This window comes from Polypterus senegalus, chromosome 11, assembly GCF_016835505.1.
Source record: "Polypterus senegalus isolate Bchr_013 chromosome 11, ASM1683550v1, whole genome shotgun sequence".
NCBI lineage: Eukaryota > Metazoa > Chordata > Cladistia > Polypteriformes > Polypteridae > Polypterus > Polypterus senegalus.
The window spans coordinates 27710471-27724468 of record NC_053164.1 but is presented as its reverse complement, the minus strand read 5'-3'; the positions used below and the strand labels follow the sequence as shown (position 1 = coordinate 27724468).

Below are 13998 nucleotides of genomic sequence, written 5' to 3'. Positions count from 1 at the left end.
GGATTGCTAGAAATTGATGACTGTCGCTCTTTTGTCATGGTTGGGTCCTAGGGTGATCCTATTCTCCTCTATGCTCTTAACAGAATGTCCCAAATTCTATCCATAGCCTTTGTATGTTTGTTTTTTCTGTGCCCAGTCACTGCATTTAAATACTTATCCCTTTCTTTTATATCCATTTACGTAAGCAATTAGAGTAACAGAACATGCAGAAGAAAAAGCTAGGTATTTATTCAAGTATTGTATGGAATGCACACTAAAAATAAGCAAGCAGAGCAAAAATATGAGTGTGGGCAAAATAATAATAATATGAACTGAGCAATAATCACTTTATCTTGCTTAAGCAACCAGGTGACTTTCTTTTTTAGTATGTTGTTTGGCTTCTGGTTCAACATGGTCTGGCATGGCCCTCAGATGGAGTGGCATAAAGCAGACAGCATGGCCTGACTGAAGATGGTCTCCTCAGGGAGGACTTCCTAACTCCATTTATTGTCTTTTCTGTAGCCCCGACATACCAATGAAACATTTCAGGTCCCTTTTGCTCAGCATTTTCACCAGTCTCATAAGATATACTAATGTAGTTTCAGACTTACAATAAATAAAAGATATGTTGGTAAATAAGCTGTAAACTGACTCACTGTAGTCAATTCTGGCCCCTTCTCATTACAGATGGTTAGAACAAGAAATTCTTATCAAAAATCACATTCCTTTGGGGAGAGGGGATTACAATAGCTTACTTTTAGAAACCTGTTTCATTTAAATATCGAAAATGGCAATTTACAAACAGTTGTCAGAATATTAAATATTAATGTACATCACGAAAGGCACATGGGCTTGGCTGTACATGCTACCAATCTTGTGCTGGAGGTAGACTTAGAGATGAGATTGGAAAGAACATTAAACAATAAAATGTTATTAAATAGTCCTCCAGAGGACAAACAATACCAGATCCAACAAAATGGTGGAGTCTAGCATTACTGGCCAAAAGAATGAACGAGGGTGTCTATGAATGTGAGAATGGGAGTGGAAGAACAGGTGGACAACTTAAATAGCAATCTCTATCCATCCATTTTTCTGACCCTTTTAATGAATTCAGAGTTGTGGAGTGCCAATGCCTTTCGGTATCCAGCAGGGAACAATTAGCTCCCTGAATGGACCAGATTTACCTTTGATCAGTGCAATGTTAAGAAGGACCGCAATTCAAAACTCCCATGATCGGGCAGTTTCAGCAGCACTGGTGCTTCATCCTGTTCAATAGTTGTGGAGTTTTGTAGTGCCTTTTATAACTTTAAGACAATATTATATTGGTTCTTGCCTAGAAGTTTCACCCCCTCTCTTGGTGTTTCTCCTAGTAAAGCCCAATAAATAGCTTTCTCACAGATCAATGCAGCATAATACTGAAAACAAAAAGCAAGGATGTATAATATAAAATACAACATATAAGCAGAAAAATCGAGCAATGTGATGTAATAATAATATAAGAAAAACATAGATGTATTGTATACAAGAAATATTTCATAATACAAAGACCACAGTGACACAATGAGTATTGGTCGAACTTCATTTCTGCTAACACTGTCCCATAGCATTAGATACAAAGCAGAAAACAACCCTAGAAAGGATGCCAATCCATCATCATTTACACAGCCAAACACTTTTAAAACATCAGAATAATTTATTGTATAACTAACCTAGTATATATATTATTAAAATGCTTTAGAAAAACCCATACATACTGTACATGGAATGGGAATAGAAACTCTGCAGTTGGTATCTAGGCTGCAAAAAAACAAGGTATCTGTAGCTATGAGAGTAACGCTAATAAGCTTTCTACCATGTTGCCCACCAATCCGCAATGACTAAATTTATACAATTTTCTAATAGAACCCATTTGTCGGGTAAGTTTGTTGAACTGGCAGCTTTGTGATATGCTGACTAAAGTCTTAACCACTGCGCTGTAGTTCCTTGTTTCAGGAGTGCATGTCCATGGATTGTGTTTGTCTAGCTAAACAACAGTGAGAATGTGGCTGATTTTTCTTTTTTATTCCTGCCTGTAAATAACGCTTTCCTGGCCAAGGGAAGCAGAGAATGTTGATGAGTAATGAGCCAGAAAAAGGCAATGATAAAGGCGTGTGAATATTAAGAATGTGGGTAAAACAGGTGACTTGTGAGTGCCCTTCAGGCCTCCGATTTTAAATATGCTGGAATGCAACGAGAAAATAAAACATTTAAAAAAATTTAGTTTTTCATATGCATCATTTAAACATTTTAGGTAAAACTGTATTATTAAACTACTAGTACTAAACTAAGGTTCTCTTTTCAAATGATGTAAAGATTTTAGAATTCATGTGCAAGTTTTAACCTGTCCTATCTTGTTTTTAATGTTATCGCTGTCTTTTATTTGATGCAACTGAGAAGGAAAATTTAATGTTTTCTTAGGTTTACATGACTAAATAGAAACCTTGAATTTTGATCCTCTGTGTGTGTATGTCTTCTTTTGGCAGCAATTGAAACACGTCAACCTGGTGAACTTGTTGGAGGTGTTCCGCCGGAAGAGGAAGCTACACCTTGTCTTTGAATACTGTGAGCAGACGGTCCTGCACGAGCTCGACCGGCATCCCCGTGGGTTAGTATCTATCTATCACTTGTGCATATGATTCCCCCATATGTCGACTTTTGCAAAGTCAGACTTGCTTAGAATCGGTAGCCTTCGAATAAACTGATTATGATCAAAAAGGGAAAGAAAATCAGTGTACAAATTCTCCCACAATGTAAAAGTGATCTGCTTTGCACTGCACCAGCATGTATGTATGTTTTTAAGTGTGCTCCTTGTGATTATGGTTTGTAAAAAAAAAGACAAAATTCAGATAGTGTTTAAAATAAAGGTAAACCTGTGGCACAGTGGTTGGTGCTGCTGTTTACTGTATATACTGTATGGAGTTTATCTGCTTTCCCAATGTCCATATGGGTCTATCTCTGTTACTCCTGGTTCTTCCTAAATCCTAATAATGTGTGCACTGGATTCATTTGAGACTTTCCTAATATAAGGGATTGTGGTTGGATGATTGAATGCTGACCTGAAGTGGATTTGTACATCATCCATGGTTCATTTCTGCTTTGAACCTGATAATGCTGGGATAAACTCCAGTTCTCTAGTAACCATCTTTTAGACAAAAAAATGGATGGATTGAAACTGAAATTAAACTTAAAAGAATGTCACAACAAAGCCACTACAAGTGTCATTTCTCTACAATACTTGGATCCCAGTTCAATTGCCAGCTGGAATGCCACTTCTGTAAAGTTTATATGTTGTCCCTTTGTTTCTGTCAGTTTCTATCATGGATTTCTAGTTTACACCCACTGTAACTGACAATTCAGGGTGTGTGTGCCCTGTAGTGGACTGGCCATCTCCCCAGGGCTGGTTCCTAATTTGCATCATTTTCTTTCCCTTGTATCTCAGTCTAAAAATTAATGGTTGGATGAATAATATTAGGCTAAATAATTAGGTCAGTGCTTGAAGTGGATATACACAAGTGCCAATACCATATGCTCAAGTCAGCATGGAATGACATGCTGCAACACACTTATTGTTGATTGAAGTGCATGTCCCACTTGCAGTTTCGAGAGCAGTGACCTGGGTTGGTTGTTATTGAGATGGCTCAGATAAGCATGATGTAAGCTTGTACAATGGAAAGTACTTGCAATAAGCAACAGATATGATGAATCAGGATGCAGCAGCCCTTCAGGAAAGAAAGCAGGCTTAGGAACTGTCATGGGGCAACTTAATGTCCAGCTTACTAAGGATTATTGGAGCAATTGTATTGGGTTAATTTAGCATGGGAGCAGGCATTTCAGTGATTAGCATAGAACCATCTTGAGTCCAACTTGCTAAGGATTATAGAAGAAATTGTAAACAGTTAATTTAGCACAGGAGCTGGCATTTGTGTGAAACTCCTAACTTAGATGACAGGAAATGGAAAGGGCTGCATCACTATGTTGAATCTGTACTCAGGAGGGTCCATTTAGAGACACGAAGTAAAGAGAATATGCATTCCATAAGGAGGGCAAGATGATGAGCCTCTTCCCCAAAGCAGAAAAGCTTCCATGAGGCAAAAAAGGGTTACATTTGTTAAGTTGAGTTTCTCTCCTTATCTGGCTCAAAATTAAAAAGAAGTCAAGTGTTTGTATAGATAGGACCTGGCTACCAGGCAATGGCTAGGAAATACTTGATTCTCTGAAACATTTGGAAGTTATCCAGCATTTTGAGAAAGGCCTGGGCTCTACATGTAAATTCTTCAGGAGGCCCACTGAAGGAGGAGGAGGTTTGTCTGAACAGAGTGGCTGTATATATAATTTAGCAGCTCTAAGCTGTGTAGAAGGTCAGCTAGAATGAAGAGCAACTCCTGCGCCATACAAACATCCCTATTTCCTTAACAACCTGCATAGTTGCAAGGCCCTCAGCGGCCCAGCATGCAGGGCTGCTGTAACTCGAGCTGCCCGGTGCACCTCTGTCAAACAAAGCCTGTGTTGCTTGGATAAACTTTTGCTGTGGTCTCTGTGGCAACCAGAGAAGCTCAGCAGATCTGAAGTCTGACAGCAGCACAAAGGAGCCTTCAATGTTAAAGTGACAGTTAACACATTGTTTTGAAGGGGGGGTGGGGGGTGGTGTTATGCAGGTATACATTGGCGCCAGTCACATTGTCATTTTAGATGCCGAGACAGTCAACAAAATGAGGGAAAAGTCTTTTCCCATTGTAGTTTCATCCATTTAAACCATTATAGCAATATGGAAATGTAAACCTGATTTCAGAACCAATACTATGTGATGACTACATATGACCGTTATGTCAAATGCTTATATGACTTATGACCATTCATGTCAAGTACAGAGATAGGTCTGAGTATTCAATTCAGTTTTATTGCCCCATGTGGGAAATTTGCTTTGTCAGCAGGTTTTACAGAGAGACCATCAAACTTGTAAATAAATGCAATACAGCAGTAAATATAATATTTATCCCCACGACTCGATCTTGGATAACCGGGAGAGGATGGATGGATGGATATAATATTTATGGTACATCAGCAGAATCTGTATATTGCATAATAAACATTAACATCAACATTAAGACTTGACTAATGATTAATGCAGATGATAGCTGTTCAGCCCACAATTTAAGCCTGAGGATGTTTATTAAAGTTGAATTTATTTAGAAGATTTTTTAGCAGTTGGAATGCAAGAGTATTTGGACCTGTTGCTTGTTATCCTTGGAACATTGAACCTGTAACAATGGAAACAACTGATATTGAGGTGTAGTGGGTACTCTGCTTTCCGTAATACTTGGTATTACGAATATAAGTAAAGACAGATGCAATACAAGATTTATTAACTGATATAATGGTAGGACATACATTAAAAAAAGCTCAGCTTCTATAGACAATTGAGGTGCTACTGTCCCTTTTTGCAGATGGCTATTGAATTTTCATTAAAAATGAATTTTGAGTCTATATTTGTCCCCAGATATTTATAACTATCAACAGTCTCCACTGCACTGTGATGATTAGTTCTTTACTTTTTGTAACTTGGTTGTAGAAAAGGATCACCATGCCAGGTAACAAAATCATCGACTGGAACAGGACTGGTTTTGTTCTCATTAAGATGGCTTATAATCACTGAGTTGTCAGCATTTTAAAATAAGCCTGTTAGAAAATTTACTATGGCAAAAATTAGTGTAGGGAATGTACCAAAAAGGTGAACGAACACATCCTGAACGTGACCTGTTGATGAGGGGACCATCCATATCAGACAGACAACCATTTACTGTCACTCTTTGAATCTCCTTTGTTAAAAAGTCAAACAGCAACTTTACCAAACTGAAGTCCAAATAAAAAATCAATTAATCCTTTCATTTTCTGAACTTTCTTCATCTGCAGGGCACTGGTCCATTACAGGAACAAATGACGTTCATTCATATCAGACAATACACCATTTTCAAACAAATGATTCAATCCTTGGGATTTGGAAGAAAACTGAACAAAATATGCAAACCCATTACAGGAAATCACTGGGCTGGAATTTGAACCATGGAGTTGTGTGGTAGTACCTGTAACTGATTTGCCGCCATTCTATCATATAAATCTATTCATTTCTTTACCTACTCAATCCAGCATTAAGTTAACAAAGGCTGGACCTTTTCTGGAAAGCACAGGGTGACAGACTGGGAGAAAACCTGAATGGGATGCCACTCACACAACATTAGTTACTCATACAGGACCGAACTAGAGATGCCTGGTCACCTAACGTCTGTTTTTAAGATGTAGAAGAAGACCTTCACAAATGAAGTCTCTGGCAATGCTAGATTGTACCTTTGTACCTTGGTTATGTGTATGTGTGTGTGTGTTTATGCAGCGATGGGCTGGCACCTTGTTCATAGATTCTTCCTACCTTGCACTCTGAACTTGCTTGGATAGGGCTTCCCTGTGTCCCTGCTGTGTATAAGCAGGTTTAGAAAATGGATGGATGGATTACTCTGGAGGATTGTGGCAGCAAGGCTAATCACCTTTTCACCGTACCACCCTCACCTTGCTACTTTGTGTTTAATTCATTAATATGAATTGTAATTAGCAGGGAAATCCATGCTTGCATCTGTTTAATGTAATCAACCTGGCAGCTCAATAATTTAATAACTGTTCATTGTTCAGCCACCAATACATCCCAACTCTGCTAGTCCACAGGCATGTGGAGAAAACTGCCACCCATTAATGACCCTTTGGCGAAAGTGATAGTCAGCCACCATCCGCTGATCATCTTCCCTGCTCAGTTACAAGGGAGTGACGTTGGCAGCAGTTCAGTGGGAGGTCAAGGAGAGTGGTGACACCTTTGTATGCTGTTCATGCAGGTGACGATAATAAGAGCTGCTTTGTCACCAGGACAAAAGCCTCTTTTCTGAATAGTGATGGTTCATTGAGACACCTATACACCAAACAGACTTGGCATTTACTTACTCAAAACTGAGCAATAACTTCTGATATGTTTCTTCCTGTTTTAGGGTTCCAGAAGGTCTTCTTAAGAGCATTGTGTGGCAGACTTTGCAGGCTGTCAACTTTTGCCATAAACACAATGTAAGTAATCCACTCAGTTATACAACAAAAGGTGTACTTGATGGATGTTTGAAAGAGAGAGAGAGAGAGCGAGCGAGCGAGTGCAAGTGTGTGTGTGTGTTGAGAACAATTCAAGGCAATATGCAGAAAAGCACAAACAGCTTTGCATGGTTTAACTCTCACACCTTATCAGTTGTTAGTTGGGCTGCTTCTTCTGGTGCTCCCAAGGTGCCAAGTGTATGCCCATTTGCTGATGGAAAGGTGGTTCATATTAGTGATTTGCTACATCAGCCAATAATGTTCTAGTCATTTAATACCTACAGCTCTACCAACAAGCTTTGTGGTTTGAGCACCCAGAAACAAGCTATTGTGGACTGTAGGGTTATGGGATAACTAAAAGACTTGAGCATTGAACCCTCTTATAATTCACAAGTGTGTATGGGGAAAATCTATCCATTATCCAACCCGCTATATCCTAACTACAGGGTCACAGGGGTCTGCTGGATCCAATCCCAGCCAACACCGAGCGCAAGGCAGGAAACAAACCCCGAGCAGGGCGCCAGCCCACCGCAGGGAAAATATATAGTAAGGGTGTAAATACAAGTCACATAATAATAATAGGGCGGGACGGTGGCGCAGTGGGTAGCGCTGCTGCCTCGCAGTTAGGAGACCCGGGTTTGCTTCCCGGGTCTTCACTGCATGGAGTTTGCATGTTCTCCCTATTTCTGCGTGGGTTTCCTCCGGGTGCTCCGGTTTCCTCCCACAGTCAAAAGACATGCAGGTTAGGTGTATTGGCGATTCTAAATTGTCCCTAGTGTGTGGATGTGTGTGTGCCCTGCAGTGGGCTGGTGCCCTGCCCAGGGTTTGTTTCCTGCTTTGCGCTCTGTGTTGGCTGGGATTGGCTCCGGCAGACCACCGTGACCCTGTAGTGAGGATGTAACGGGTTGGATAATGGATAGATGGAAAATAATAATATATCTTTGCATTTATATAGCGCTTTACTCACTACTCAAAGCAATCAGCAATTGCTGGTTAAGGGCCTTGCTCAAGGGCCCAACAGAGCAGAGTCCCTATTGGCATTTACGGGATTCAAATCAGCATCCTTCCGATTACCAGTGCAGATCCTTAGCCTCAGAGCCACCACTCCGCTCCAAATGATTGGTAAGCAGATAAATGTGTTTATTCATTGATTCATTCTCTTTGTCACTTACTGAACTTGCTTATTGAAATACAGAATGTTGGGCCTTGTAAAATATATTTCCCTCCTCTGATCTACTGAGTGACCCCTATCAAGTCAATCATACTGCCAGTCGTTCAACTAGAAAAAATATATAAGGAGTGATTTTGTGTATCTGGTACTTATAAAGTGCCACTCGACAGTGTTCACTGTAGAATAGTGCTAGGAGGCAAAGAAAAGCAATATAATGTATAGGTTCATAGGGTTATTATTATCACATCTATCGAATACAGTGAAATTCCTACTTGCATGTGATAATCAACATTAAACATGTCACCATTCTTACCTAATTATGTAAACAAAATTGCAATGTTTTCTTGTTTGTTCACCGATAACAGAAAAATGGCTGAATGGATTTTCACAAAATTTTCATTGTTGCTGTTGGTCCAACTTAAAATGTAGGTTACAGTATGTGGCGTTTTGGGGTGAGAAGTTGCAAATGATGGGAAACCCTAAACTCAGTGCCAATGTGTGGACTACAACTCCTGTTGGGCAGCAAGAGTGTACTGGGGCTGATGGGAGGATGCCTTTAACAGCATTCGCAAAGTTTGTACCAGGCAAAGTGGGATCTCATTTAAGAACACAGGTTTTGCGTTTTCTTCTAAGGTAATCAGGATAATAATTTAATTGTCTTGCTGGATTACTGATTTTTGCATCACTTTGTCTTATCATGAATTGTGTTTAGCCATGTTGAATTTCCAAAAGACAATTTTTGCTTGCTTATTTTCATCTGGACCCTTTTCTGAAAAATATATGAGTCCAAAAGGGTTGTACGGTGTCGTCATACCCTTGATGAGCAATATACATTGCTTTCCACCCCTCAAAAAACTTTCAAAACTCCAAAAGACACTTTTCTAAGTAAAATTTAGAATCAATTTCAGCAAAACTGTCTGTAAAAGGAAACATTGCTGATTTATTCAACACTACCTGTTATCTTATATTGTATATTTTTCATAATTTACATCATTTTCAGCCTGCTCCATGTTGGTCAATCATGCAGACAGGAATTTCACCGCACTGTGTACACATGACAATAGTACTCAAATGAACTGGTGACACTGCATTTTTTATCAAAGCAAAAGTTTACATTTTTGAGAAAGTCAATGCTATTGTACATGTAGTTTACATATCGTTACAAAAAATGTGATAGAGATAAGCCACAATGAAACAGAATGAAGTGTTTTTTTAGTGCATGCTGAGTAGCTGCTTAGAATATAATAGAAAGAGAATGACATTGGAAGGCATTAGCAACTTTTACTGTTTACTAATGTTAAACATTTATATCCATTTTTTGATGACGCACTTATAATTTTAGTCTTTAATGCCAATACAGTGTTGTGATTTGCATCAACGTTGAATGAACACTGAATCAATCAGGTCTGAATTAGCTTTATATCATTATCAAATACTACCACTGGTGCTGTCTCCTGTAATAATACGGAGATCTGTAGTGATGTCTGTGAACTAAAATCCAACCTCGGTCCTCTTACTGTAGATGCTTCTTGCAGTACATGGATTGAATTATTCAACAAACCGTCATATTTATGAATGTGAGACTATAAACATCTATTGTTAAAACCACACTAAACAAGGAAATACAAAGAAGTAACATTCGTGGTTCCAACCCAGCAAGGTGTTGTGACAATTGTGGAATCTAATCATACACATAAAGGTCAAATTCTCAACTTATGAAAGCAAAGAAGTTAATAAGGAGGTATTGGAGGTAATGGATGGGACAGGCAACAATGACAAAACGGTCCTTGGTTACTATTTATTAAATATTTATTTAGAAAACACATGAATGTTTGCTTTTGTAGGTTAACCCATTACGCGACTATAGCTTGGATGTGTGGGGTTATTTCTGCTAGTCATACAGTACTTAATATTATATATGTCGTTATTTTATATTATAACCATGGAACAGGGTGACAAAAAGAGAACGTTGGGGCACCAGCTTTGTCACCTCTTTCAATATATTCATAAAATAAAACAGAAAATTTGTGCCGCAGGCACAACAGAACAGAAGTATTTGCCATTATTTTTAATTCATGGGTCCACTTCACTAGGAGCTCTTGTCTGAAAGAACATCCTGCTTCTCCTTTCACCCGCTTTTATGGCGTTTAGGACCTAAGGGGTATGGACAACTCGAGACACAGTAGGCGAAACTATAGATCTCATCACCTGTCTTTTTCTCAAAACTGAAGAAGTTGGTTAGCGACCACTCCCCCTCTTGTCCTTGACTGGTAGTGCTTACCTCAACAGAGCTCGCATGGTGGTCCGTAGGTGCACGTGCATGACAGTATATATATTGTGGTCCCCGGCCGGGACGCCCAGGAGTACCAGAGGAGGGCTTGTGCCTCCTCCAGACCGAGAGGGGGCGTCCGTCCTGGTTATGCTGGAGGCCTCAGGTAGAGGGCTTGGAAGCCCAGCCCTATAGGGACCCATGGCCACCGCCAGGCGGCGCCCCAGTGCCTGATTATCCCGGGAGCCCGGCACTTCCGCCACACCAGGAAGTGCCGGGGAAGACGACAGGGGACACCCGGACGGCTTCCGGGCGCAGCGGCACTTCCGCCACACGGGGGTGTGTCCGCGGAGATTGCCGGGAAGCAGCTGGAGCCCATCCGGGTTCCTATAAAAGGGGCCGTCTCCCTCCAGTGATTGGCGGAAGTTGGGTGGAAGACGACGGAGCTGGAGTGAGGACTGGAGGTGGCCAGGAGAAAGAGAGGCACAGGACTGTGTGGCCTGGACATTGGGGGATCTGTGCAAGAGGCACTGGGGTTTGTGAGCACGGTAGACTTTGTAAATATTGTAAATAAACGGTGTGTTGGGTGAAACTATGTTGTCCGTCTGTGTGTGTCCGGGCCAGAGTTCACAATATATATATATTGTATATATATATATATATATATATACTCTGTGTGTGTGTGTGTGTGTATATATATTTATAAAACTACCTGTATATGCCTAATGTTGTGTAGGTCTCCCTCATGGCACCAAAATGGCTCTGACTGATGGCATTGACTTCCCAAGACCTTTAAAGGTGTCCTGTAGTATCTGGCACCAAATCGTTAATAGTGAATTCTTTAGGTTGTGCAAGTTGTGAGTTGGGGCTTTCATGGATTGGATTTGTTTTTCAAACACTTCCCACAAATGTTCGATTGGTTTAAGAGATGAATTTGGAGGCCAGGTCAACACCTTGAACTCTTGGTCATGTTCCTTAGACCACTCCAGAAGAATATTTGCAGTGTGGCAGGGAGCATTATCCTTTTGAAAGAGGCCACTGCCATCAGGGTACACCATTCTCATGAACATTAGAATAATCTAGACATGAAAAGTCCAGTCGGTCCAACAAAGATCACCAGTCCCATCCATTAACTTCTTCCAAAAAAATCAAGTCTTGATTTAAAAGTGTCTGTTATTCTCTGTGTAATGAAAATCTTCCTAATGTTTGTTTGAAATGTATCTTTAACAAGTTTCCAACTGTGTCCCCGTGTGTCCCCTTGATGAACTCATTTTAAAATCACAGTCTCAATCCACTGTGGTAATCCATTTCGTGAAGGGGTGTAGTTGTTCTGCAACAATTTTTTAGGTAGGTGGTATGTGTCAAAGTAACATCCACATGAATGCAACAACTCAAGGTTTCCCAGCAGAGCATTTCTCAGAGCATTACACTGCCTCTGCTATGGTCATATGATACAGTATTACATTATAATGCAACAAGATGAACGTTTGCCTCATGCCTCACTTCCTCACTTGTGAAGAACTCAGAAAAATGCTAGTTTAGGGTGTCCTAGAGTAAAATAAAATGAGTCCTCTATACAACAAAACATTAGTAATGAACTAATAAAGAAAGTTGTTAATAGTATTTTTTTTTTGCTGCATGGCATCTTAAGTGCTGCCTTTTGTAGCTTATTGTTTTGGGGTGGGTACCTTTAAAAAGAAAGATAAAATTCTAAAAATGCTTGTGTCTATTTAAAAAAAGAATGTAACTCCATAAAAACTGCTGGTTTACATGGAAATGCACAAATAGAAATTAACTGTCAGTTTGCAAATGGGTAGATCAAGTCACGACAGGTTGTCTGATGAAATGATAACAAAGTAGCAGCAAGGCATGTTATTCCTAAAATGAATGCTGAAAAATTGTTTTTAAAACATCAGATATGTTTACAAAAAGAATCACATAACATATGCTGTGTCTTTGAAGACATACTGCTAAAAGAGCCAGGATTTTGCAAATCACATTTAATATAAGTCAAACTATGTATTGTGAATTAGCCAAAACTGGACATTTGAGTTGTTTCAACAGCACCGGTTTATACATGAAATATACAGAAAACAGACAAATTAACCACCACTTTATTACAATATTTTGTTTTCCTTGAAATAATATGGTATGACAATGTGTTATAAAATCCAAATAATATTGCACAACGCTTCATGTGTGAGTTTCCGCTTATTTCACCCCGCTATAGGCAAAAATGTTACTGTTGGCATTGGTTGCACAACCGTTTAGTATGCTCTTCGCACACAAACTTACTGCACTCATTACAGACTAATTTGGTTTTATTGTCATTTGATCTGGGACAAATATAGCATCTCTTGTGTTGTCTTAATGACGCTGTGTGGTGCTTGCGGCTGGTGTGGGTGCCTCTGGTACAATGCCGCAAATGTGAATGACCTGTTTGACATCTTTTGGCGTCTACTGCACTTCCAATCGTTGACGTGCGTATGGAGTAATCAAAGCAAGGGCCAGTTCCTTCAAGAACGTTTGTCATTTGTCTTTCTTATGTTCTCCAAAGTTGGGCACATTTTCATTAAAAATAACAAACGCATTCAAGGCAGCGCTGTCAACCATTCCATAAAAGATCCTCATTGTCCAGCGATTTGTGTTTCTTGCCGTGGTGTAAAAGCTGCACATTTGATCATGGCTGTCAACACCACCTTTTTCGTGGTTGTAAAACACATTTATTTCTTCTTTCCCAGTATTTGCATCAGCCTTTTTTTGGGAATGCATAGTGGACAGAAATACGACCCTCTTGTTCAGATCATCTTCAATGTCGTCCTCGTTTTCACTGTCGACTTCACTCAGCTCACCTAATGACTACAGAACATCTTCGCGAAAAAGTCCCCATTGTGTTATGCCGTGCCTGTCTCATAACCTTGAAATAAGAAAAAAATACCTTTATCACATTGAAGGTACTATGGGGTAAATTTGACCCCAAGCGAAAATAACCTAAATAAAATATAAGCGGAAAGACTTTGAAACTTTTGAACATGTGTCACATACTTAGGAAGGCCTTACGAGAAAATATGTGGCAGGAGAGGTCACTAATTGCGATAGTTTCCAAAAAAAACATGGTCTAAAGAGGGCTGGAGTCACATAGACCCCATGGTACCAGAGCAGGGTTAAATAAAAATCAAGTACGACATTATATAAAACTCACATATAATTATAACTACATTAACTGGGCAATGGCTGACTATTAGAAGTGACTCAAGCTTAAACTAAATGATAAAATATGAAAAATATTCAGGGAACTAAAAACTGCATGTTATGATTTTGTTTTTTCCTTTAATATTACATGGATTTATTTTTCGTTTATTTCATTTTTCTTTTGTCTTTGTGTAGATTCTAGAATATGTTTAATTCATATTATTTTATCTTG

General features: G+C 39.5%; 1 protein-coding gene across 3 annotated transcripts in view; it reads left to right on the top strand.

Annotated features, from left to right (window-relative positions):
• LOC120538770 (cyclin-dependent kinase-like 1) overlaps positions 1 to 13998 on the top strand; it is a 73356-nt gene that overhangs the window by 8841 nt on the left and 50517 nt on the right. For all 3 annotated transcript variants that reach the window (XM_039768232.1, XM_039768234.1, XM_039768233.1), the window contains 2 exons: positions 2502 to 2623; positions 7044 to 7116. In XM_039768232.1, the coding sequence (XP_039624166.1) occupies positions 2502 to 2623; positions 7044 to 7116 (195 nt within the window). The remainder of the gene's footprint in view (positions 1 to 2501; positions 2624 to 7043; positions 7117 to 13998) is intronic.